Consider the following 25,263-nt stretch of genomic DNA (forward strand, 5'->3'; position numbering starts at 1 on the left):
ATGTACGGTAGATACCACCTATATCTTCTTATCATTATGGTGACCATTTTGCTGGTCTTTGTAATATGGTTGACCAACTCTCACAAAGACATTAAAGTATCAAGAGGGTTTAAGGTGTGGGGGGGGAATGTGCCTTTTGGAAAACGTTTGATTACATGTCAAAGATACAAATATGATCATGCCCAGTCTCAACAACATTCCTACATTAGTATGTTTTAAACAAAGAAGACAGTTATTTACTTTAGGTATCATGAATAAGGAAAGCATAAGGAATTTCTCTATTTTTTCTTCCATATCATAAAGTTTTTATTATGGCGTGATTTAACAATAGTTTGTTAATATACAGTATATTGGGTTGTGACATTACAGAGGTCCCAAATGAGGAAATTCCTCATGGTTTAATGAGATATTATTGGAATGGCTTCTTAGAAATAGCTCCTTCCTTATAAACCCTCAGACCACCTCAAAAGTACAATTCAGACCCATGTGTGGTTCAGTAAATTAATTACATGCTTAATACACATGTAATGGTTGTTGCTATCTGTACATGGTTTCAAGCAGGCAAAATGGAACAGTTAACGCCAAAATGTGCAGTCAACTAGAATCCTCCCATGTATCAGGCCCCACCTGGGATGGAACAAGGCGACATTGCTGCAATAAATACATAAAACATTAGACAGTTAAATATGAATTTCTTGCAGTCAGAAGCATAATCAGATGGCTATGGACATTTGCAATACAAATGTACAAATTGTATTCATAAAACTGACACTGGAAACTTGTGAAACTTTGAACCTCAAAAAAATGTTTTGACGTGTTTTCTTGGGAACGGAACCAAACAGAAAGGAACACAGACAAAATAAGGAAGTGGCAAGTAAGGAGTCTCTTTTGATTTATTTGACTGGACTTAGAGCCATAGAACCATGGTCATGTGTCCTATTTTACAGAGGATAGTCCTCTGTTTGAGCAGGTGTTGGTCCAAGTCCAGCTGAAAGATAAAGAAGGGAGAATGGAGGGTGCCTTGAAGTTGTCTATCACAGATGACACCTGAGCAGCAGCCTTCTAAGCCAACACTTCCCTGAGAAAATGTGGTGGTCACCATTGTAATGGTTGGGTCTCTCCCACAGAAGCGAGACAACTCAGGTTTATTGTTCAGCCACTGTGATCCACGCGACGGTCACCTCCAGACTGGATTATTGTAACTCGCTCTACGTGGGGCTGCCCTTGAGACTGACCCAGAAACTCCAGCGGGTGCAGAATGCCGCAGCGAGACTCCTTACGGGGTCTTCACTGCGGGATCACATTCATCCGGTGCTATACCAGCTGCACTGGCTCCCGGTGGAGTACAGGATCAGGTTTAAGGTGCTAGTTTTAACCTTCAAAGCCCTACACGGCCTAGGACCCTCGTATCTACGGGACCGCCTCTCCTGGTATGCCCCACAGAGGAACTTACGGTCCTCAAATAAAAACATCTTGAAGGTCCCAGGCCACAGAGAGGTTAGGCTGGCCTCAACTAGAGCCAGGGCTTTTTCGGCTGCGGCTCCAACCTGGTGGAACGCTCTGTCACAAGAGACAAGGGCCCTGCAGGACTTGACATCTTTCCGCAGGGCCTGCAAGACAAAGCTGTTCCACCAGGCCTTTGGTTAGGGCACAGCCTGACTCCCTCCTTTGGCAATCTTTACAATACTTTAGTTTATGGTTGCCATCAATTTTGATTTTAATTAATTCTTATGATGTTTTTATAATGTTGCACTATTTTAGTGTTGTTAGCCGCCCTGAGCCCGGCTTCGGCTGGGGAGGGCGGGATATAAATAAAATTTATTATTATTATTATTATTATTAAAACACACAAATCACTCTGGGGCTCAGTCACTCAGCGTCTGCTTCCAAATTAGCTGTTGCCGAGTCTGAGTTCCTCCCCTTCCTCTTCCCACATTTAAAGCCCCACTTTCGCTTCCTTTCCTGTTCATGCCTCTCATTAATTCTTGTGCACCTACATATCATGGGATGGGCTATTTCCGGTGGCCTCTCCCTCTGAGTCCGAGCTTAAACTGTCAGTCTGTGTCTTCTCCCTTGAACTCCCCCCTTCCTTCTCCTTGTTCTCAGAGCTCAGGCTTCTACTGCAACTAGGCTGCTCTTCCCTCGTTCCTCATTCCTGCCTAATTACCTCCTCCTGTCTCTCCATGCTCTCCCCCTCTGTCAGCAACGGGACACAGCTGACATCCAACTTGAATGACATTAAGACAGAATTATGACAAATTCATGGAGGATAAAGCCATCTACAGTTGCTAGCCATCCAAGTTGGTGGCCATTACAGTCATACCTCATGTTACGTTTGCTTCATGTTACATTCTTTCAGGATACGTCCCGTGGCAACCCAGAAGTACCGGAAAGTGTTACTTCCAGGTTTTGCTACTCGCGCATGCGCAGACGTGCAAAATTGTGTCGTGCACATGCGCAGAAGCAGCGAATCACAACCTGCATGTGAACAGACGTGCCGCTGCAGGTTGCGCTCTTTTCATGTTGCGAACGGGCCTCCGAAATGGATCCCGTTCGCAACCAGAGGTAGCACTGTACTACCTCTTGTGGGAGAGAATTTCATTGTTTAACTATGTGTGGTATGTAGTAGTCCTATACAGATGTAACAGTGTTGAAAGGGTAGCAAAATCGTAGCTGAGAACCTCAAATCAAGTATATGACTGACACCCTTCTTTGGAAATTAAACCAATGTCCAGACTTTGACATAAATGGAGTCTCTCCTTCACTAAATATCTTATGTGACCAACATTAGCCAATCATATGAGAACTGCTAGAGAACTCTCTAGAATTCGGTTACCAACCAATCAAATTCAAACACATAGTAATATATGAAAGCATTTATAATTTCAGTGAATTAAATTACTATACTTTTTGTACAGTCTGTTGCTGTTGTAAAGAGAATGACCAGCCCCACTTTCAAGCCTTTCCCTCAGTCTGCCATGTTCTGAAGCCTCAAAACAGGTATGTGAATGTTTACTGTCATCACCTTATTACATATATACCATCACTGCAAATCTATACAACCAATAAATCTTTCAGAAGTTGCACCAATGTAGGAAAAGCTCTCTAATAACTGCTTAAATATTGACAGCCATTAAGAGAGCCACAGCACAGTTAAAAATCTTTCAGTGTTCCTGGAATATATTTTCCTCTCTCGGTATTCTATCCGCTCAATTCTTTTGTCATCTGTTTCTGCCATATTTTGGCTTTAGTATTGCTGTTAATTAGAGGTGACTATAGTTTGATTAATTGCTAACATGTGTCACATATGCACAATATGAAGAGCTGCAGTCTAATTTTTTCCACTCACTGCATGCCTGAATTCAATGGATCTAAGCCAAACATTTCTTTTTAATGACTAAAGAACCTAATCTTATCACAGCGAACAATGTGGATGTAATCAAAATAAGACACTCTAATCCATTCAAAGTGTTAAAAGTTCACAGAAGTATGCAATAACCATGGGCCACATTTCACAATTGCAAGCTGAATCACAAGGGTAACAACAGAGGCCATCTGAGTGTCCTTCTTCCTCTGTATAAGACTCTGTGCATTTGCTTCCAAGTTTGCGCTTAGCTTTTTGCAGCCTCATGACTTGCTTCTCCGTGCTCCACGGTAGTTTCAATTCCACATGCAACAGCTCTTGGCGAGCCTTCATAAAGCTCACAGTGAATACCTATAAGAACACATACAGTGACCATTCACTCTGCACAGTGGTCTATATAGGTGTCATTCTCTATACTCACAAAGCTGTGGTTTCTTGGTTTTACTTGCAATGCCCTCTCTCATCTGCACCTTTGTTCTACACAAACCAATTTACTGTCACTGCTGCTGCAAAGACCTGAGCTAATGTGAGGGACAACTAAGCATGGGATATTTTTCTCATTTTTACCTGTTAAATTTATATCCAATCTTCCTCCCTAAAGAGCCCAGGGCAGCAACAATTTATTTAATAATAATAATAATAAAAATACTATTAAAACCAGTTCCTCTTCAACCAGACTTTTGGCTGACTGATATCCAATGCCTCTTTAAATGTGCTATGAAATGGGGGATTATTGGGTTGTCTTTGTTCTTCTTTGTATTATGTATTTTTTTATATATTGTAATTTTATGTTGTGAACCGCCTTGATATCTACGGGTGTAGGGTGGAATATAAATTTAATAAAAACAAATAAATGATGTGACCAAACAACGGGGGGATTCAACATTGTGCTCTTTTGATTGTTCCATTAGTGTTAGCATTTCTGGTCACTAGACAAAATGATTCCCCTTCTCCTCACCCACATGCACTTTTCAAGGCCTTCTCCTGACCCTGGATTTGGGTGAGGCGTCAGGGTGGAGAAGCCCTGTTGTGCTAAAGGAATGTCTAGCACTGGGTTCCACTAGCATGCCCCATTAGTTGAACTTGGGCCAATGTTTCTGTACAGGACTGCTGAAACGGGAAAATGCTTGGTAGGCATCTAAAGGAGTACAGGATGTTAGTTTCTCTTTGCCACTGAGCAGCTGCTTGGAGTCACAGGACTCTGTTTACATTCCAGAGACAGTCCAGACTGTTGGAAGTCTCACGGGAAAGGAGATGGGATGTGACGTTAGTGGGTTTCCTGTTCCCTTTGTTCCTTTGTTTCGGTTGCTCTCTGCTTTCATAGAGAGAGGATGTCTTTTCTGTCTGCGTAGCTTAGAAATAAAACTCTTTGCAATGTAGCCCAAACCTCTCGTCTCTTTCCTGTGCTGGAAACTCTGCTGAATGCGGGAACGTGCCTTGGAGCCTCATCAAAGGCTCAGGTCATTATCAGCTTGGCCAAGCGGAGTTTCCGACACAGTAATGTAAATTATGGCACGTGCCTAATGTCAATAGGCAGGGAGTTCCAAAGGAACACTAAGGGAATGGTTCCTAACAAATGTGGAACAGATATTTTGTGGCACTTGCAGAAGTGCAAGTTTTACAGACCAAAGTGACCAAACCAGCAGTTATGCATCGACCTATTGGTCCCTCTAATAGCCAAGCATGCTATGGTGAAAAGGAAGTGACTCCTTGGTGGATGGTGGATGGACACACACTGTCTATGCTACAATAGATTGTAGTGGGTTTGTGGATTTGAATATAAACCAAAAAGGGAACCAAAGTTCTCACAGCACTGGAATTAATGTGTTTTGTTTCAACACACACAAGTGTAGACTGTTGTAAATAAGATCTGTACTAGAAAAGTTACACTCCAAGAAAAACAACAATAGTATTTCCATTTTCTGGTTCTGGCTTTTTTTAAAAAAATGTACGGCTTTTATATTATACAGCCCCTGGTAGTAAGTGAAATATAATTCTAATTAATTTTTCCTACGGCTGTATACAAATCAATAATTGTAAGCATCCCAAAGGAAAAAGCACGCTACATGGTCCTCCAGGTTCCTAATGAATGCAAATAAGCTGACCTTTTTCTGACAACTATGAATATTGTTTCACAATTTTACCACCAAAATTGCTGTAATCAGCAATTCATGCTGCAAATCTGGAGCCAATAATAGTTCTAAATAACTATTCATTATAGCAAAGCAGGATGTGAATTGCCCCTCAACTGTCCCAAACTTCATGGAGTAGGGGTGCACAACTCAAATAACTCTTAGGGCCACTTTCACGTGTCTATTAACTCAAGGGAGAGGGAAAGCATTTTGTTACAATTTAAACCAGCCACATGGAGGAGCCTTTGCACAGCAGAGGGAGAAGCTGTATCTCTGTGGCAGCCCATCTGCTTTCTATGTAAAAGGCCCCAGGTTCAATCCGTAACTTCTCCAGGTAGGACTGGGAAAAGACTGATGTCTTAAACCCTAGAATCTGATATCTTAAACCCATGTTGTCAGTGCTGAGCTAGGTGGACCAATGACCTGATTTGACAGAAGGCAGCTTCCTATGTTCCTGTTCCACAGCTGGCTCTTCCTTCAGACCTTCACTCAATGCATGAAGGGGTGAGACCAGGAAGGTGGGCATAACAACAGGGTGGAACCCCTGCTTCCCCCTTAATCATGTGGAGCCCCTTCATGGGATTAATCCATAAAGGGGGTCTAGTTAAACCAGGATTCAAAAGAACTGGGATGTGGAACAGAATGAGCCATGGAACGATAGAGAATGGACTGTGCATAGTCATCCCTATATTTCCCATCTTCCCATCTGTTTTGTTTTGTTTTTTCTGAGGATCTTTGGGTGCTATCAACCATGGTATCCTGTAGGATTGGCTCTGTGGTGTAGAAGCTGGTGGCCTGGAGATATGCTGGCTCCACTCCTGCCTACCGAACTAATACTAGACAGCAGCACTGGGGGACCTCTGCTTGGCTCCATGGCATCTATAGTATGAAGATCTGCCAATCCATATTGTCCTTTATGCTCTTTAACATCTACCTGAAGCCGCTGATGAGTGGCATATAGATGCCATCAATATGCTGATGACACTCAACTTTTCCCCCTCTTTGTGACCTGAATCAAGTGAGGCTATCTAGGTGAAAGACTGGTGCTTGGATTTGGTAATGGGCTTGGGAAAGTTCAATAAACTGAAGCTGAAACCCAACAAAGACACAGATATTTGTGCATAGGTGGTTATCATATCCAGGACTTAGGGGCCCAATCTGTTCTAGATACGGTTGTACTCCTCTTGATGGAGCAGGTCTCTGTCTTACTCCTGCTATTACTGGATTCACCCTTGTCACTGGAGGCCCAAGTGGCTTCATTGGTGCAGAGTCCCTTTTTCAGTTCCAGCTGGTTCACCAGCTGCAGCCACTTCTGATACGGCCTTCTCGGTAGTGGTGCCCGCCCTGTGGAACACCCTCCCACCAGATGTCAAAGGAAAAAAACTACCACCAGACTTTTAGGAGACATCTGAAGGCAGCCCTGTTTAGGGAAGCTTTTAATGTTTAATAGACTATTGTATTTTAATATTTTGTTGGAGGCCGCCCAGAGTGGCTGGGGAAACCCAGCCAGATGGGCGGGGTATAAATAAATAAACTATTATTATTATTATTATTATTATTATTATTATTATTATTATTAAGATAGAGGCTTTCCACACTTTCCATTTATAGTCATATAATTGTTGCTCCCCCCCCCCGAGTTTTGGGCATCCTGCCACATACCAAATGTCATTATTCAGTTATTGTTCTGGAATGATGTACTTTGTGTCTGCAGCAAAAACAACAACAACCCTGACTTTTGTGAAATATCCAGAATGGATCCCAATATTTTCATTCTGGTGGCATGTGTGGAAGCAACATCCTAGCTTCTGTGTAGAGGGGAAAGGATGGGCAACTGTGGCTTGGCAGACACCTGTTCGACAGTGGAATTTGCTGCCAAGGAGTGTGGTGGAGTCTCCTTCTTTGGAGGTCTTTAAGCAGAGGCTTGACAACCATATGTCAGGAGTGCTCTGATGGTGTTTCCTGCTTGGCAGGGGGTTGGACTCGATGGCCCTTGTGGTCTCTTCCAACTCTATGATTCTATGATTCTATGATCTACCTGTTTTGAACAACTTCCCTCTGTCCGTTTGCAAGCTCAGTTTAGTGGAGAGATGTGGCAGGCAGAGATGATGGCCCTGATTCAAACTCCTGCTCATGGCAGCAAGCATTAGCTGCAGAGAAAATTTCATCACAAGGTTCTTCATAGCTGCATCAGACACCTAGTTCCCCTTCTAACTTTCTATACTTTCGGAAGATTTGAATTCCGGAACACTAGGCATGGAACACAAAAAAGACGCAAATGTTCATAACTCTGATATTCATGAACTGGAGGAACATGAGGGTACATAAAGGGTATGACTACAGCTATGGAGCTGTCCTCAGTTTAGGCGCAACCTGCTGTTAGTGTGGTAAGGAAAACTCGCTCTTTAATAAAAGCTATTTGTTACCAAACACATGGACAATCAGCTACAAATACACTCTTTAAAAGGTTGAATCAAACAGCAACTATACCACTATAAATGGGAAGTGCAGAAAGTCCCATAAATTCTAGTCCAATAGTGCTCTCCACCTCCATTTAGAGTCACATTGCAGTACTGGCTTGAGTGGCAAGCCCAAATCCCTGCTTGATAGCATTCGAGAAGTCATTCCTCAGCCTAACCTACCTCACAGGATTGTTGTGAGAATGCAACGAGGCCCATGTATGGTTCTCCAAGCTCCCTAGTAAAAGAGAGGGATGCAAATGTGATTGATTAAAAAAATCGATGAGAGTTTTGTGATTGATTTGCATAGAAGTGGATTGTACTATAATTGTTGTACATTTCAATCAGCAATATTAAGTAACCAGCATGTTATTTTAAATGGTCCTTTCTATTTAACAGGCAATTTTCTGCATGCAGTTAGCCTGGGAGCAGTCTGGAATAATGCAACAGAGCTTTGATTGAATCAAGCAGGTATTGCTTCATATACCAAGGAGATGCTTTCTACAATATAATACATAGGTTTTCTCTCCAAAAAACAGTACAAACTATGTGGCACAGTACAAACTTGTAAATGTACCATAGCAACAAAACAAGAGAAAGGCTAAAGAAATAAGGATGAAATAAAAGCCTAATAATACACATCTAAGAGTTTAGCACACAAAAGCTGTCTGGTAAACTGGAGAGAACATATATCATTCTGCACAAAAGGCTCACACTGAATTAGACATTCAAAAAAGATTTTTGTAAAAAAGATGATATTGATTTCATTATAATACTGTAAACAGTTTCCCTGTTGTTTATGAAAGTTGTTGTTTTGCTATAGAGCAGCATCACATTCTCAAAGTTTCCTTGAGACAGATTGGGCTACCCTACTGAAGCGTACTGGATCAATGAAAACAAAAGAGAAATTTGACTAATGCCTACTGTGCATATGACACATATGATGTTCTAAACTGAGCTAAACAATCTTTTCTTGATGACATTTCAAAAGATACCTCAACTCTCTAATACTTGTAATTCTTTCATGTTCTGAATGAATCCCTACTACATCTCACTCAATATCGATCTTTAAGCCATGTCTCCCAATCCTTTTCCCTGTGTGGTCACTGAACAGTATAAAAGTTCAATAGGAAGATCAGCTGCTCATCCACTTTTTGCTAAAGCAATTTGTATTATGGATTTACTTTAGCAGTCTACAGTGGCAGTTGCTGTTTTTACTATTTAAATGCTTTGATTATCTGACCTTGCTTACTTTATCTTTTTAAGCGCTGTGCATGAGCTTTAAAAGTTGATCAATAATGAGGGATTCCTCCACCACATTATGCAGAAATCAATCCCGTTTTGGGCTATTTGTATTTCACTCTTACGAGTCCATCTGTCTAGGTTAATTTTATATTTTCTTTTTCTTTCTTTCTTTCTTAAGTAATTTGGACCTGTCTTTGCAAATAGACATTCCTGGGTCTCAACGGAATCCAGGAACTATGATTTGTAGTAAGTGTATCAATGGAAGAAGCCTTTCAGGAAAGTTGTGGAATCATTTCCTGTACAGGATTTTAAGATAAGACAAGATGAGCATCTGGTTGGTATGGCCTAAGTCAAGGGATTCCTGCTGCCACTGCAAGCTGGACTAAAAGACTCCAAAGATTCCTTTCAACTTTATCATTTTGTTGCATCTGGAAGTATTTTGCAGGACAGTGGAGTGTTTTTTTTAACAGAAATCTAGCATTTAGAAATAGTAAAGATTTTACTGAGTTTTATCACTGTAAATGGTAGTTGTACAATCATTTACAATTAAAGCTCTGTACTTTGGCATCTTTCCCAAACAAACGCAGATGTGATGCTATTAAGAAAACAGCAGCCATGGGGATCAAGACCATGGTGTGTGGGAAGGGGGATTTTAACCCTTTGTCCCGGTGTGGTTCCAACTTAGATCTCCCAGCTTCTATTTGCAATGGGACCTTTCCTGCAAATGCAAGTAGCAGAGGGGGGAGGGGGGTCCAAGGGGATGTAGCCCCCACCCTTGCCATGATCCCAATTCAGACACCCCCCCATACAGCTGCTATTTATTCTAGCAAAAATAATGCAATTAATGACAATGAATAATTGCATGTCTATTTTGGTCCACAGTGATATATGCAAAACAAAAAGATTGCATTCAAAATGTGATTGGTAACTTTCCACAAATATGTGATTGCATGCTGTACTAATATTCAGAGCTCTTTTGTTTTCAAACCCCTCAGTGTTCTTCCCTTCCCAATCTACTCAGACCTCTCCCATTGCTTCAAGCCACCATCATTTCCTTCCCGGTGTCTCTCGCTTCTTGCTCCTATGCCACAGACACTGTAGGACTTGCTCTTTTGCTACCCTACCCTACCCTGACTTTATACAAATCCAGAATTCTGATGTGTGAGTACAAAACATCCAACAGGGGCTGCACTCTGACTTCGTTCAAATCCACAATGGTGATGTGGTGCTACCAATCCTCCACTGGGGGGTTGTGTGATGACTATCTAGTGCAAACATAGTATGCAGAGAGAATCAAAATGAGTGGAACTGTCACAGAACCAGTGCTGCAAATAAATAGCCACGCCTAACAAATTGTTAGCTAGGCTCTTTTTCTTCCTTTAAGGATGGGATAAAGGAACAACACCTTTATGTTGCCCTCAGGACTGTATTTTAAAAGGTGTGCATGGAAGAGTATCTTCCCATTCCGGGAAACTGTGCACTACTTCTAAAATCCATCTCTGCTATTTAAAAAAGAATGAGATGGAATTTTCATAGCAGTGTGCATAAGAGAAATTCCTTGCTCACTTCTTGGAAGCTGGGCAGGGAATCAGATCTATGGACAGTTCTACCTCTCATGGTACATCTTATGACTCCTGCCCTGTTCTCTAGGCAGAAGTAGGTAGCCCATGTAGCATAGGGGGAAATGCCAGGAAGGGGGGCGTACTGCCATACTGCCCAAAATTCAAAAAACTTTGGCCCCATAGGGGAATCCAACATTCTTTGGTTTAATTGACTGCATCTTGATTATGCAGGTGATTTTTTTTCATAGCCATCACTATCATGCTCACAAAAATTGCATTCTTATTTTAAGTGATCTGTGCCATGGTAGTTAAATTAAACTTTCACATACAGATCTGGTATTCTTTTCTTTATTCAGGTGCTGGGGATAAACTGGAGTTGCCCATCTTTATCACGCTTCCCTCCAACCTTCCATATTATTGTTGTTTAGTCGTTAGTCGTGTCTGACTCTTTGTGACCCCATGGACCAGAGCATGCCAGGCACTCCTGTCTTCCACTGCCTCCCGCAAGTTGGTCAAACTCATGTTGGTAGCTTTGAGAACACTGTCCAACCATCTCATCCTCTGTTGTCCTCATGCCCTCAATCTTTCCCAACATCAGGGTCTTTTCCAGGGAGTCTTCTCTTCTCATGAGGTGGCCAAAGTATTGGAAGCTCAGCTTCAGGATCTGTCCTTCCAGTGAGCACTCAGGGTTGATTTCCTTAAGAATGGATAGGTTTGATCTTCTTGCAGTCCATGGGACTCTCAAGAGTCTCCTCCAGCACCATAATTCAAAAGCATCAATTCTTTGGCGATCAGCCTTCTTTATGGTTCAGCTCTCACTTCCAAGCTTCCAAATACACCTTGCTAACAACAGATGGCTTCACCAGATTGACCTTGTTCTGATCCTTGCAGTTTTTGCTGTTGTTCTATTGGTGCTAGTGCTAATATTTAAACTGCCCAGTTTTATCCGCAATTTAAAGGGAAAGCATTTATTCCACATTAGGTTAGGCAAAAGGCAAAGTCAGCCAAGTATATTGTGCATGATGTAATTTAATTGATGTAACCACATGATGTAATTCTTATAGCTTGTTCCTCGTTCTAAGCAAAATATAATGGGAACAGATGCTAAAGTAAAGTTTTGCTGATGGAAATATAGGCATGCAAATTAATATGTATATAATTTATAATCATGGAGCTGATTCCATGATTGCATCAGTTAAGACAGCTCTGTTTAAAGGGATTCGTATTGTTTAATGATGGGGTCTCCATATCATTATGTAACCCAAATGACACACACACACAAAAAAAGCTGTCTGAAATTAATTTAAGATGGGTTCTGCCTCAAACGTGTTGAACACAAACCACAGATTGAATTGTCTTTGTATTTCTGGATCTGCTGTGAGTTCCCTCAGATTCATTCCTTCATATATGTATTTGTTACACAAAATATCAATTTGTCTCATGAGATTATACTTCTTCAATTGCATGTGATCTGAGCATAAATTCAAGCTTTTTAGATTGTTGGTGTTCAAAGCAATACTGGAGAAGATTACAGGTGATAGTTTGGGACAAAAGGGTGACAATATCAGGAAAATCAGGTTTCATGAGCATATATAATGTTCATTGACGTAAGGATGAAAAATATTAGGAGAATGCATAACGACATTGTAACCATGAAAACATTTTTTTTAAAAAAATGCTGCATGCTGATTTGATAAAAGTATGATGGATTTCATTATGGCCACTGGAGAAAGATCCTGTCTTGTCCTCGTAGCTCCAGTGTGAAACTCAAATGCTGCTTCTGTGAAATTTCTGCAGCTGCTCCACTTCACTCTCTAACATTTTGCTGCTGCTAATTCCTAAATATGGGAAAGGAAAGACAGTTTGGTTCCCCCTCCCTCATAAAACGATAACAATTCATTATATACTAAGGCAATACCAACAAAAAGCGAATGGGATTTTATGTGCAGCACATAAGGAACATTTTCAAAAGCTAGCACACAGTACACTAAATAATAAAGATTTTTTTTATTTTATTTTTTCAAAACTCAGTTCCTTGAAAGCTGAACAACCAGTGTTATGGGGGATTAAAGAATTTGGCATATAAAATACCTGTTAAAAATAGCTGCTAAAGATCAAAAACAGCTTTCCCCAGAGGCCACGTTTTACATTTTTCAATGTCTAGCTCCTTTAAAAAATAATAATAATAATAAAAGGTGATGAAGAACAAAGCCAAACTCTAGTGGGGCAATTCACTTTCTATGCAAAACTTTTTCGCTTGCAGTTATTGATTGAAGCCAAAAGCAGCCATACGCAGATCAAGATAGGAGCTACAATAAACTGGTTAGTTGATGAAATTGTTGTGTCTAAAAAATCATATGTTCCTTATCTGATATTTCCCTTTAGATGTAGAAAATTGGGGGGGGGGGGGGATATCAGGAAGCTCTGCATAAAGTGTACGTATCACTACATGCCCAGCCCTGAAAGAGAAAAGTCCATACTTTATTCCTCAAGTGGGTAAATGTTAAGAGAGAAGAATCCAAGTTTCATGATGCAGCAGCACAAAGCTGGGAAGTGAAAATTATGTTGCAGCAGAGTCTTGAAAATATGACTGTAAAAGTTAATCAATAAAATGTCTATTCCTGTCTATTCACTAGGGGCCCCAGCTGCATAGCTTCACACAATCGATACTACAAATTATTACGATTTCCAGGTTCCCACTGGACATTCTGAACAAATCTTTCAAGTGTAACAGGCTTACATAGTGGGGTTGTTGTAGCTGAGCTTGCCCCCCCCTTCAAACTTTACATGTAGCTCGTCCAGAATAAGTGGTAATAAAAATCTTAAAGCCTGTGAATTTTCTACAGCTGTTAAATATTTTCTTTCTGGCCTACCTATGCCTTGTTGGGTGTTTTCTTCATTTTATACTACATCAAATAAGGTAAAGCATTACTTTGTGCTCATGTTAGGAACTCGCATTGTGGTAACAATAGAGGAGATAACTTTGCACATGTTGGTTTTACACATGTACAAACATGCCACACAATTTGAAATAGATTGCTGAACGGAAAACAAAATGGAATAACTTCTCACCTACCTGTCCTCTGCAATCTCCATATTTTTTCTGCAAACCCCACCCTCCCTGCACTTGTCCATTCGCCATGCTGAAAACCAAGTTCTTAGTGAGTTTCTGTGTTGGCACAAAACTCATTTAAGTTGCTGCAGTTAGGGCTGGAAAAGCCAGTGTTACCATTCTCCCAGGACATTACCCTGACTTGCAAGGATCCCCCATCCATGCTCATAGCATGTCCTTGGCTTCTGTACATATTCTTAGCAATGAGGCAGGTTGGAGAGGAAGTTTTCTTCCAGCTAGGGTGTGCCCACCTCTTCTGCTGTAGAAATGGCCCTTTATAATCTCACTGCTTGGATATGGGGGAATAGCTGCTCTCTAGCAGTTGCTCAGACAGTGAACCTGATACTCCCATAGACATTGCAAATGCATAGAGCTTTGGGATGAGAGAAATGTGGGAGCATGAGCTTTGCTTCATGACTAGCTGCTACAGGGAAAAGGCTTCTCTTTGTGGCTGCAGCTACAATGTAGTGAGATTATGGGTCAATTTAAATCAGGGGTGAATACAAAAGTGTCTTCCAATTTGGGAGGTCATTTTGCTACATTCTCTCTCTCTCTCTCTCTCTCTCTCTCTCTGTGTGTGTGTGTGTGTGTGAGAGAGAGAGAGAGAGAGAGAGAGAGAGAGAGAGAGAAATCTCCAAGAGTTCTTAGAAAATTCTCTTCTGAGAAAAAGCTCACTTATAATTAGTTTTCAACTCATATTGGTGGATAAAGGAAGGAATGGGCTAAAAGGACTAGAGGGAGTTGCTTGCTAGAACAAAATATCAATAAATATAAAACCTGTATCTACATGAATGGCAAAACTGGTGAGGTCATGTCCCTGACTATTCTCTAGCAGAAGCACGAATTTTACCATCAGTTTAGAAAGAGCTCAGAAATGAAAAAATTCACAGAAAATTATTTTTGTGAGAATTCCTTTTGGCTCTCAGCCTTAATTCAAATATTATAGCCTTAACAGCCTTAAGTAGGCTGATAGTAATGCAAGAAATTCTCCTGGCTTTCATGTGGTAGGTAGCAACACTTGAAATCCGTTCATCATATGGCTTGCGCTAGCCATATGGAGAGTCTACGTGCCAACAGCATGCATTTCAGGCTGCATAGGCACTGGTGTAGAAACTTCCAAAATGACTAGAGAGATCAATCTGGTGAATAGCTTTCAAATGCTCTAGGTTATGCAAATACTATCATGAACCAGTGTTTCAGGCAATGTCTTCATGGTGGTTATAGTGCTATGAATCAGCCTCATTAAGCAGTGGAAAGACCATAGCAAAGTGGTACAGTATCTGCTTTTCACGTGGGAGGTCTCAGGTTCATTTCCTGGCATGTCCAGCAATATCCTCTGGCTGGGAATGTCCCCTGCCTGAAACCTTGGAGAGCCACTGTTGGTCCATGCAGACAGTAGTAAGCTAGATGGACCAGTGATCTGGCTTAGTAAAAGGCAGCTTCCTGTGCCCACCACAGGATGTGATCTGAAACCAAATTAGTGCCTCCACGGTTTTTGAAATGACTACTCACTGGGTGAATATAAGCAAGCATTTGCTTACCAAGATGTACATACAAACACGTGGAAAGTCATTTGTCTGTAACATGCTGCCCAATCAGAAAATATTTTTTTCTCTGGAAGTGCAGGAGCGGTAGAATTCTCTGAAGCAATTTACAGGGCAGTCCTTGTGGCCAGCTTACCAGCTGTTAACCTGAACACCATGGCAATTTCCCACTTGGTCAATGTTTGTCTATATCCACTCGCCATGGCAAAGGGAACTGTGTGTGACCACAGACCACCAGCTGCATTACTGCTGCCTGCATAAGGCAGCCATGTGCTAGTGCTTCTAAAGTCCGGGTTTTTGCACCAGTGCTTAAGCCTGAAACAAGGTGTTGCTAAACACACATACAAATGAGATTCAGCAAAAGTTGAACAAGCTCTCTACACAACCTCTTAATTTGGCAAAGAGAAGGACTGACCAATAAGGTTCAATATCAAGTCCACATTTGCAACTTTAGAATTATGACTAAATAGACACCTATAGTTCTTAAATGGGTATGAATCAGTTTAATTGTTTAGTTTATTTTAGATTAAACTGGGTGCTTCTAATATGAAATGTCGCATTATAAAGTTTTGTTCTACTCGGAACTTCAGTTTCACAAATGAAGACTGGTCTTCTTAAAGGGAAACTGAAAAGAGCAATGTGGCGTAAAGGGAACAATGCCACAACTCAGAACTAAGCTGAAGGTTCATGCAGAAAAGTGGGGTGCACTGTCTGGTTTGGTAGTAATTGTTCACATGCCTCTCCAGTAAATGAACAACTTATACCTTTCCAGTAACATTTCCCCCGGATATGGAAGCTTTGAGTAACGTGGTGGATAGATTTACCTGTTTTGTCAAGTTCAGGGGTATCTTTGTTTTCCACTCATAACACAGAATTAGAAAAGTACAAGTGGATTGTGTGGATATTTTGAGCTTCCCTCACACAGGATGCAAGGATATAAAGTCACCTTACATAAGAAGCAAAAGAAACAGGCAATGTAAGTGGTCTTGCATTGTGGACCTATGGGCCCCCAATAATTCCACAATAATGCCATCACAACTATTGCAAAGTTATAGCTGCCAAACATACTTCTACTGCTTGCAAATTTACCTTTAGATGTGGCTCACATGGTCCCTTTAGGATTCCAGGATCTCCTCATAACATTGTTATATTAAGTGACAAAAATGTTTCTTTTTCTTACGCACATAGAAGAGTGTGTGGCAAAGCAATTGTTTGGGATTCTAAGGGCCCCTGCCAGTCTCATCTACAGGTAAATTCCAAACAAACAATCATAATCTTGCTAGGCATAGCACTGCATAATAGCTGTGTGACAAAGTTTCATCATTTGACATTGCAGTGGAATCAGAGATGTAGATATCTCGGGAGAAAGCTCCAAACCTCGCTGCAACTTTCTTATTAATAAAAACCTCTTTGTGATTAAGCCATCACTTCAGGAAACGTATCTTAGAACTTCTGAAGTTCACATTTAATTTGTGATATCGAAGGAAAAAAAGACCCAGCCTGAGAAAGCTACCTAAATTGAATGCACAATGTAACAAATTCAGCAAGAAGAATGCATTATTCAGAGTATTTACATATAGTGAAAGAGACAAAGGCATTTAGCTGAGATGAATACCTTTCATAACATTCGCTTGAAAACTGAACAATGAATCAATTTATGATTCATAAACATGAAAAAACTCTTTGAAAGTTTTAGCATTTCCCTTAAAGGAGAGAGAGAGAGAGAGAGAGAGAGAGAGAGAGACCTATTAGGATTAGGATTTGAGTTCATTTTAGCAACTTCATATGTTACTCGTTACTCAGACTAGAAGCTCAAACTCTTAAGTTTGCTTTAATTTGGGAGCGTCTTGCTTTGAGGCAGCTTCTTGAACCAAAAAAGACAGACAATAAGAGCCATATGTAACCTTCAGACCCCCAAAAAGAGAGGAAGATGAGAATGCCACTGGCAGATAGACAATAAAGAAAACTATTTTCCCCCTCAACAGCAGATTTTCACGTTTTCAGAGGGGAGGAAGGGGGGCATTAAAAAGACTTCTGGTTAACACATTTTGGATGAAAAACTGAAAGGCTAGTTTTAAACGGAGTTTATCAATTACTTAATACTTGATTCAATCAATACATCAGTCAAAGACATTTACAAAACACACCACCAGAGCAAAACAAACTCTACAGCAGAGAGCTGAAAGAATTATTGCTGACTTCTGGCTCGCCTTCAACCCTTACTGAAACATCAAAACAAACAGTAACTCACTTGTAATCACTAATTTCTTCATGAGAATCTATAATGCGTTCGCTCAGTGGCTTCAGTTCTGTCTGTGATTTTCTACTGGTCGGGGCGAACTTGGTTCTGCTCTTTCCTCACTTAGCTGCTCTTGACTTGCTTTCAAGCTGGATTCCATTAGAAGTTTTTCATCCTGGCTGGCAAATTCTTGGGCTGGAAGATAATAAAAGCATCACAGTTTCAAAAGAAGCCAGCGACATACTTTTGTTGTTGTTTCATTTTACACTTACTAAACCTGTTGTAAATGAACTTGGAGAATGTGAGGGGGGGGGGGTTCTGAAAAAATCTATTTCTGCTTGCAAGTATTAAACACAAACACAGACAGGGAGTGAGAAATGTCTCTTAAAAACCTGTATATATCTTCAGATAAATATTAAATATGTGTAATACTTTCATCAGTCACTAAATTATATTCTGTAGCTGGGCTAACATCCATTGTTGTGAGGCAAATTTTTTCAAAAGCAGGTACAGTTTGTTTTAGACTTTCAGAATGAAATTTTGTTTGGTATTAACTGCCTCTCGTTTTTCAACAGATTAACACTCTACATCTTTAATATAATTAAGGTATAAACTGAAAACTTCTGCGTCACTAAATTCTTTCCATTGTGGAGTACCACTCGACTATATAAACAAAATCTTTTCCCAAGGTCATCCAAGAGATGGCACTCTTTCATTAGCCCAAAGAATCTAGGGCAGTGTGTTTCAAGCTTCCTCAGAAAAATAGGCATTTTAAGACAAAGACATTTTTCCTTTGTTCTTTTGTTGACCATATTCTAAGAAATATACATATATAGTGTTCATTTAAATATTTGTCCTTTAGCACAGATATATAGCAGGGCATGGGTTTTTTAAAAAAGGTTTTGGCAAATATACAGCCGCAGACATACAAATGTTTATTCAGTAATGCAGCCCAAGTTTAATGAGGTACAGCATTAAATTTCAGAATAAACATGTATCACTGAAGGGTGTTTTATTTCCAAACTGAAGCCTGTTAGTGAAGGTTGTGCACACAATTCAAGCCTTAAAAAAAAGAAAGCAGAGGAGCCTTGCTGGGAAGGCATCACAATCAAAATTAAGAAGGTCACATATGCATAGATGGCAATGCTCTTCAAACCTCTCCCTTTTAATAACCCTGGTTTATGTTGGAAGAATGATGTGTAAATTAGGCTTCAATTAATTCAGAGCAAAGGGACTGGAGCCTTATAAAACCAATATTGTCATAACAAAAATTGGCACATTAGTCTTCTCAAATAGCCTACATTTATCTTACATATTTGAAATCAATCTTAGTTGCCCTGATGAGCTGAATCTAAATAAAAGTATTTCATTTAAAAATTATGAGCATTTGGGACATTCAGCAAATATATTTCCTAGCAGACTTACAGAAACCACAAGCATTGTTATTGACCTGGAACTCTTACATAATAAAAATGAAATGCTAATTTTTTCACACACACACACGTATGCTCTTGTTTCAACAAGCATGAGTCTGAGCTTGTATGTTTGTATAGTGTGGGGAGAGTATTGAACATCTATATATTGCCAAAGTTCTCATGAACACATTTATAGATTTATTTTACAAATCGTAAGCATTTCTTCAGACTGCAGAGCAAGATTTCCAGGAAGCATTTGGTTACTGGTATTTAATAAAAGGACAGAAGGCCATACATAGGATAGAATATTTTTTGGTTCACAAAAAAAGCTAATAAACTAGCCGGCGAGTATTCTCCTATAGAAAGAGTAGCTTGACTATATTGTTCAATAATAGTAAGCAATTTATTATATCATTTTGTGTGATCGGTCTCAGCACTAGAAATATCCCATGCCATAGAAGACTGTAAATGCAATCACTGCATCCGTTGCATAGCATAGCATAGCTTGGCTTTAGCTTTGAAGTTTTTGTGTGCAAAATATAAAAATTTAGAAGACTTGAAACACACGCACACATGCCATTCATATGATTTAATGCAGACAGGCTCATACGCAATCGTACTGAAAACCTGCAAATACAGACAGGCTAGACAAAAATGCAAAGTTTTTCCAAAGTAGCCTATGTACACTGTCTGCTGATTAGTTGTCCCAACATAAAGCCAATTTGAAGCACTGCCCACTCCTTCTCTCCCCACAGATCCGGTAAATATAAACGTCAAGGTATGTGTGCTTTCTGAAGGACCTGCCTGTTCAAACCGATAAAAGTCCATTTATGTTTCCCAATACTCTTAAGAATCTACTCTAATTCTCCATGTGCTGGTTGAAAAGGGTTAAATTATTTTAAGTTTACCTATGCCTTGGACTTGAGCCTCTGCTGATCCCAAGCCAGAGGCACTAGCAGCTGCATGCTTTATTTACAATCCCTTTGTCAGACTTACAACTGCCTCGGGCTATAACATAGTGTACCTAATGTTCAAACTGGCAGGTAATCTTATGTCAAACATACTTCTTTGATTTAAAGTGATCAATAGATTCTTGTAAAGAGGTAATTTCTCTGATGTTTCCACCTTGCCTTTCTTACAGGTGATTCACAGAAAAGCCTGCTTATATGATGTACAAACAATAAACAGAAAGCTATAATCATGTTTTTTCAGATGTTTCCGGTGCCCAACGATTTTGGATCAATACCCTGTGTAATACAATTATCTGCAATGATCTGGTTGTATTGAAAAAGAATTTGCAGCAAACCTCTAGGGGGTTTTATCCAGAAACATGTGTCTGGCAATGTTGTGAATAGCGGAAGGGGAAAATTAAGGGTTTGACACAAGCTGTCCATTACGTTCCAAATGACTTCATTAATATTTTATTTGCTAAAAAATCATATCTTTCAAAAACTTTACTATAGGGGTGGATCCATAATGTGAAAGGATGATAATAAGGCTGTGTCCTTTTGGTATTGACTATCTCCTGAAAAACACCTTCTAACGTATAAGCAGGATTCCAAGGATACAGGTACTAGGCAAAAGCTATAGAAATTATTGGCTGAGCCTGAATGCCTCTTTGAATGCCTGACAAAATGAAATGGGAAATATTGTGCAGGGGGGAGGAAGGGGGGGAAAGCTGGCTACAATGCATGTGAGAACAGCCCTTTGTCTTCAAGGTATTCAAACAATCCTTTTTTGCACTGTACCATTTCTACATTGGCAATTCATCGTGTGACTTTATAAAGACTCTTAATTGTGCTCTGTGTATGTGTGTGTGTGTGTGTATACACACGCGCACATCTCAAATACATGCGTGTGCCTTCTATCCAATTCACAATGTGTATAATCAGCAAGTGTGCAAAGCTCCCTAATACAGAAATGATTCCCCCCCACATACATTTTTCACACTCTCCAATGGCGAAGAGAAACAAAGGGACTCGGTTGTGTTTGTTTCTGTTTGATAAAGCTGCTCTCTCCAGCTCTAAATTCCCCCTAAAGCCGGACAGGGAACCTTTTGTGTTCATTTGATTACAGCAATCTTTTGTCCATATGATTGATATTTCTATTCTATTAGACTGTGCCAAATTCACAGTGCAGTAATATCACTATTTTTATACATTATTACCTCGTCCCTCTGCACTGCTTCCCTGAGCATCCTGCAGCTCGTGATTTACCTGCTGAATCCCAGTCCTAAATATGATGGCTTTTCTCGCCTTCAGATTCTTCCTTTCATTGCATTCTGGACACTTGCTTTCAGCTTCTTGACCAGACTGTCAAAGTGCTCCACCTTAGCCACTTCAGCTTTGATATCTCCCATTGCCTGCAGGAGAGCTGAAATCTTTTGCGTATTGCCTCTGAAAACAAACAAAAAAAAACATTTCAATACTACCTTTCACAATGAACTTTAGCAACAAAAATACTGTATCCTGCTCTTTCAAGCTATAGGAAAAGGGAGATTATATATATCTATACACATGCACATACATATTCTCATTAGCAAAGAGGTCACGTCCTCCCATGTCCTATAAGATCAAAAAGTCATACACACTTTGCATTGTATTTTTAAAAAAATAGGTTGAGGGAGGAAATGACAAATGGTTTTATTAAAATCAATTCATTAATTGTTCAAAGAAAAATGTTACACATAATTCTGGAGAGGGGGCCCCAAGAAAACAGTTACTTGATCTAAATGTGTCAGATAAGAGGATTTTTCTTTTGTTTTCTTTTTTTTTAAGGGTCTGGTGAATAAAAAGAAAATGAACAGCTTGAAGCCAGCAACTGCAGTTCAGCTGGTAGGAAGGTAACTAAATGTGCAAAAAAAACCACAACAAAAAACCACACCACAAGGATACAAAAAAAACCCAGACAAAATGCTACCACCCTCTCTTTTTGGTTAATTAACGTGCTTCTCTAATTGTCAACAAAATTCTCAGTGTCAACATTATTTCAAGATGCAAAGTAAATTGTTTTAGACTGTTCCTATGTGTGTGTAAAAATATATATAGTTAACTTACTGACTTTTGTTTTGTTATTGTTTTTTTTTAAAAAAAAATCCTCAACTTTAATTTAATCGCAATTTTAAAAATATACTCTCAACTTGTGTCTCTCCCATTTACTTGTGAATATCCAAGTGCAAAGGAATAAACAGTTCTGAATGATGCAGAAGTTCAGCCAATAAGTTCAACTTTTGTATTGCCCAGAACTGGGAATCCACAAGCATCTGTGCTTTGTTGGCATAGTGCCACACCTTGATTCTCTATCATGCTCCATCATGCTTCTTTTAATCTGAATATTTAGTACTCTTTCATGTCTTAATTACAGCAAATTGCACACAGTTGGCACCACTTCTTGAAATTAATCCCAGAGTACTTTGTTTCTGTCAAGCACAGTCAAAGCCTTGGAGAATAATAGTAAATGTTATTGCAGATCTAAATTTAAATGACTGTCTATGTATTTAACTTAAGCCTTTAATTATTCGTGCTGTACTGTTTTTGGTTCAAATGTTAAACATTCTTCATTGAGAAAGTAAAATTGCTTTAGACAGCTTAAAACCTGCAGATATGTTTGGCTGTGATGTTAACATGACAATAATTATTTGTATTAACGTATTTTTTCAGGTGTGTAAAACTTTAGGCAGTACATAATATCCTGTCATGCTTTCATTTAATTTCTCATCATCAGTGATTTTTTTAAAAAAATAATAAAAAATAGCTAAATGTTATTTTAAGAAGGGGAATACTTATTTTCTCCTGGATTTTAAAAACCATTTTCATTCTTATATAGGGAATGGCAAAATTATATTCCTTTACCTTGTACCTTTCTATAAAATAGAGGTAGATTTCTGCACACAACCTACAAAAATATAAGCTTTGTCACTGTAGTTTTGTAATCATTGTTAGAATAGCCACTTCAGTTTAACAAAACACAAATGTATAGCAGGGCCCCCAAAATTCCCCCACCTGCTTAACATAATGAAATCTTTCTGCAGCATATTCCAGAAACCTCAACACTGAGATATCCCCGCTCCCCATAATGCAGATCTCCATCCAAAGCAATGCACCTATCTTTCCCTCTCCCATGTATGTTATACAGATAGCTTTCGCATGACTATAGCATTAAAAAAAACACAACTCCAGGCCTCTGTGCATTTTTATAGAAGGGAAAATGCCTCCAGCTCCGTCTCTGATATTGAGCATATTCACAGCGAAAATGGGAAATGCAGTTTCTAAAATCTCTACAGACATTTATACAGCTGTATTCATTTTATTTCATATCAACATGCTTTTTGGAAGGGATAGAATTGTTATCACAAATGCAAACATATCTTAAGTTTCAAGACCAACACCAAAGAAATTGTGTACTTACAAAATTTGTGATAAAATAGGGTGGGTTTTTTCCTCCTTTCGAAATTCACCTCTCCCCCCCCCCAACACACATATATAGTGCTGCACATCATAGCTTCTCACACTCCCTTTTGCAATGTGATTTTTAAAAGAGATACCTGTTTTGCTCATTTTTATCATCGCAAGAGCGTACCTGATCTTTCTGACTACAAAGTTTCCAAGCATCTGCAAGGTCCCTTTCAAGCTGTGTTATCTGCTGTTCTAGCTGAGCAAGTACCATTTTGTGTTCCTGCTAGCAAGCTATTACATTCAGATGCAACAGCTGCAAAGGGATTTCCTAGATGTCCTATCTCAAGAACAGGTTTCCTTTGGTTGGGAGGTATATTAGCAGTTTCAGGGTTTTGTTCCTATAGATTCCGGTTCTCCTTCCTCCACTTGAGAAGCAGTATACTTAGCTTATTTATTTTCCTCCCAAGCAACTTCTCTCTCTCTCTCTCTCTCTCTCTCTCTCATCTATAGGTACAGAAACTGTAGTGGATTATACCCCATTTTGTCAACTGTCATATAAGAAACATGACTGGCAATGAATCTCGTTAAGTTGAACAAATGAGCATTACCTATCATGAGGCATAATTTTCTACACATAAAAAGTTGCTTCCTTGCAACTTTGATACCAGAAAATATATAGGCTTTGCATACTGGGCAGGGGACACTTCTGCTGAGATTTTTGGGCAGGGGGAGTCAATCGCATACTGGGAAGTTCAGGTTGCCCAATTAGAGTTGACACGACTGCTGGTGCTGCTGCTCGCGTGAGTGTTGGGAGGACCACCCCCTTTCTGCCAACTCCATCTGGCCTAGGGGGCGGGGCCTGCATTCATCGCCACAGCATGAGAGGCCTGGGAGAGGCCTCCGGGACACGACTGCTGTTGCTGCTTTGTGAGTGCTGGGAAGACCGCTCCCACTCCTGCCAACTCTATCCGGCCTAGGGGGGCGGGGCCTGCACTACCATCACAGTTTAGAGGACAGAGCAGCTACCGGCAGCAATGGACAAAATAGTTTTAAACGTTTTAATTGCTTTTAATTTGCAGCACCTTAAATGGGGGTTGTTGTTTTTTATAATATTATATTATTTCATTATCTGCTGCAAATGTTAAAGATGTTTATATATATATTTTTAAGGTGTTTTAAATGTGCTTTTATTGTTTATTTTGTTGTACCACTGTGAATGGTGGTTTTTATTTATGTATTTTTGTTTGTTCCATTTTGTTTTGTTTTTGGGGTTGGGCACTGAGTGGGGCGGGGATTGGTTTTGTTTGGGCATAATTGTTTTGGTTGTTTTGTTTTCTATTTGTAAATGGAGGTTAATATGAGGCTTGGGATTGCCACCGTGGTGGGGCGAGGGAGGTATGGCGGTGGGGGCAGATGTTATAGGCGAAGGGGATCGAGATATGGATATGCTCGTACCCCTTCCAATCTGCGCCCCATCCCGAGAGACGAGGGTAGGGTGAGCAAGGATTACTCACCTCCTTCACTGGTGTTGTGCAATGCCAGGTCTATAGGCAACAAAACCGCTACCCTGCGAGATTTCTTTATCTCGCAGGGAGTTGACCTGGCTTGTGTGACGGAGACCTGGGTGCGCGAAGGGGTAACTGTTACCTTACGAGAGATGGCGCCCCCGGGTTTCTCCGTCCTCCACCAGTCACGGACTGTGGGCCGGGGGGGAGGGGTGGCAGTATTAATCCGGGAAGATTGTTCTTTCAGGGCTCTACCATCGCCATCGATCCCCGGCATTGAATGTGTTGGCCT

At 40.0% G+C, this 25,263-nt stretch overlaps 1 protein-coding gene across 2 annotated transcripts; it reads right to left on the bottom strand.

Annotated features, from left to right (window-relative positions):
• Nucleotides 1–281: 281 nt before the first annotated feature.
• Nucleotides 282–23,634, bottom strand: LOC310713405 (uncharacterized protein). Of its 2 annotated transcripts, XR_014529217.1 has the most exons (5): nucleotides 23,480–23,634; nucleotides 21,289–21,468; nucleotides 17,670–17,852; nucleotides 8,139–8,193; nucleotides 282–651 (listed from the first exon to the last, which is right to left on the bottom strand). XR_014529217.1 is itself a non-coding variant. In XM_083517503.1 (4 exons), exons 1-3 carry the CDS (start codon nucleotides 13,895–13,897, stop codon nucleotides 3,464–3,466), a joined length of 366 nt encoding a protein of 121 aa, XP_083373629.1. In that variant the 5' UTR covers nucleotides 13,898–14,023; the 3' UTR covers nucleotides 282–1,159; nucleotides 1,847–3,463. The 2 variants fall into 2 exon arrangements, 1 of the variants encoding a protein (XP_083373629.1); XM_083517503.1 differs by lacking the exons at nucleotides 17,670–17,852; nucleotides 21,289–21,468; nucleotides 23,480–23,634 and adding exons at nucleotides 1,847–3,715; nucleotides 13,839–14,023 and having other exon boundaries at nucleotides 282–1,159.
• Between the last annotated feature and the right edge of the window lie 1,629 nt (nucleotides 23,635–25,263).

Source organism: Podarcis liolepis (genome assembly GCF_965112155.1).
Source record: "Podarcis liolepis genome assembly, chromosome: 8".
NCBI lineage: Eukaryota > Metazoa > Chordata > Lepidosauria > Squamata > Lacertidae > Podarcis > Podarcis liolepis.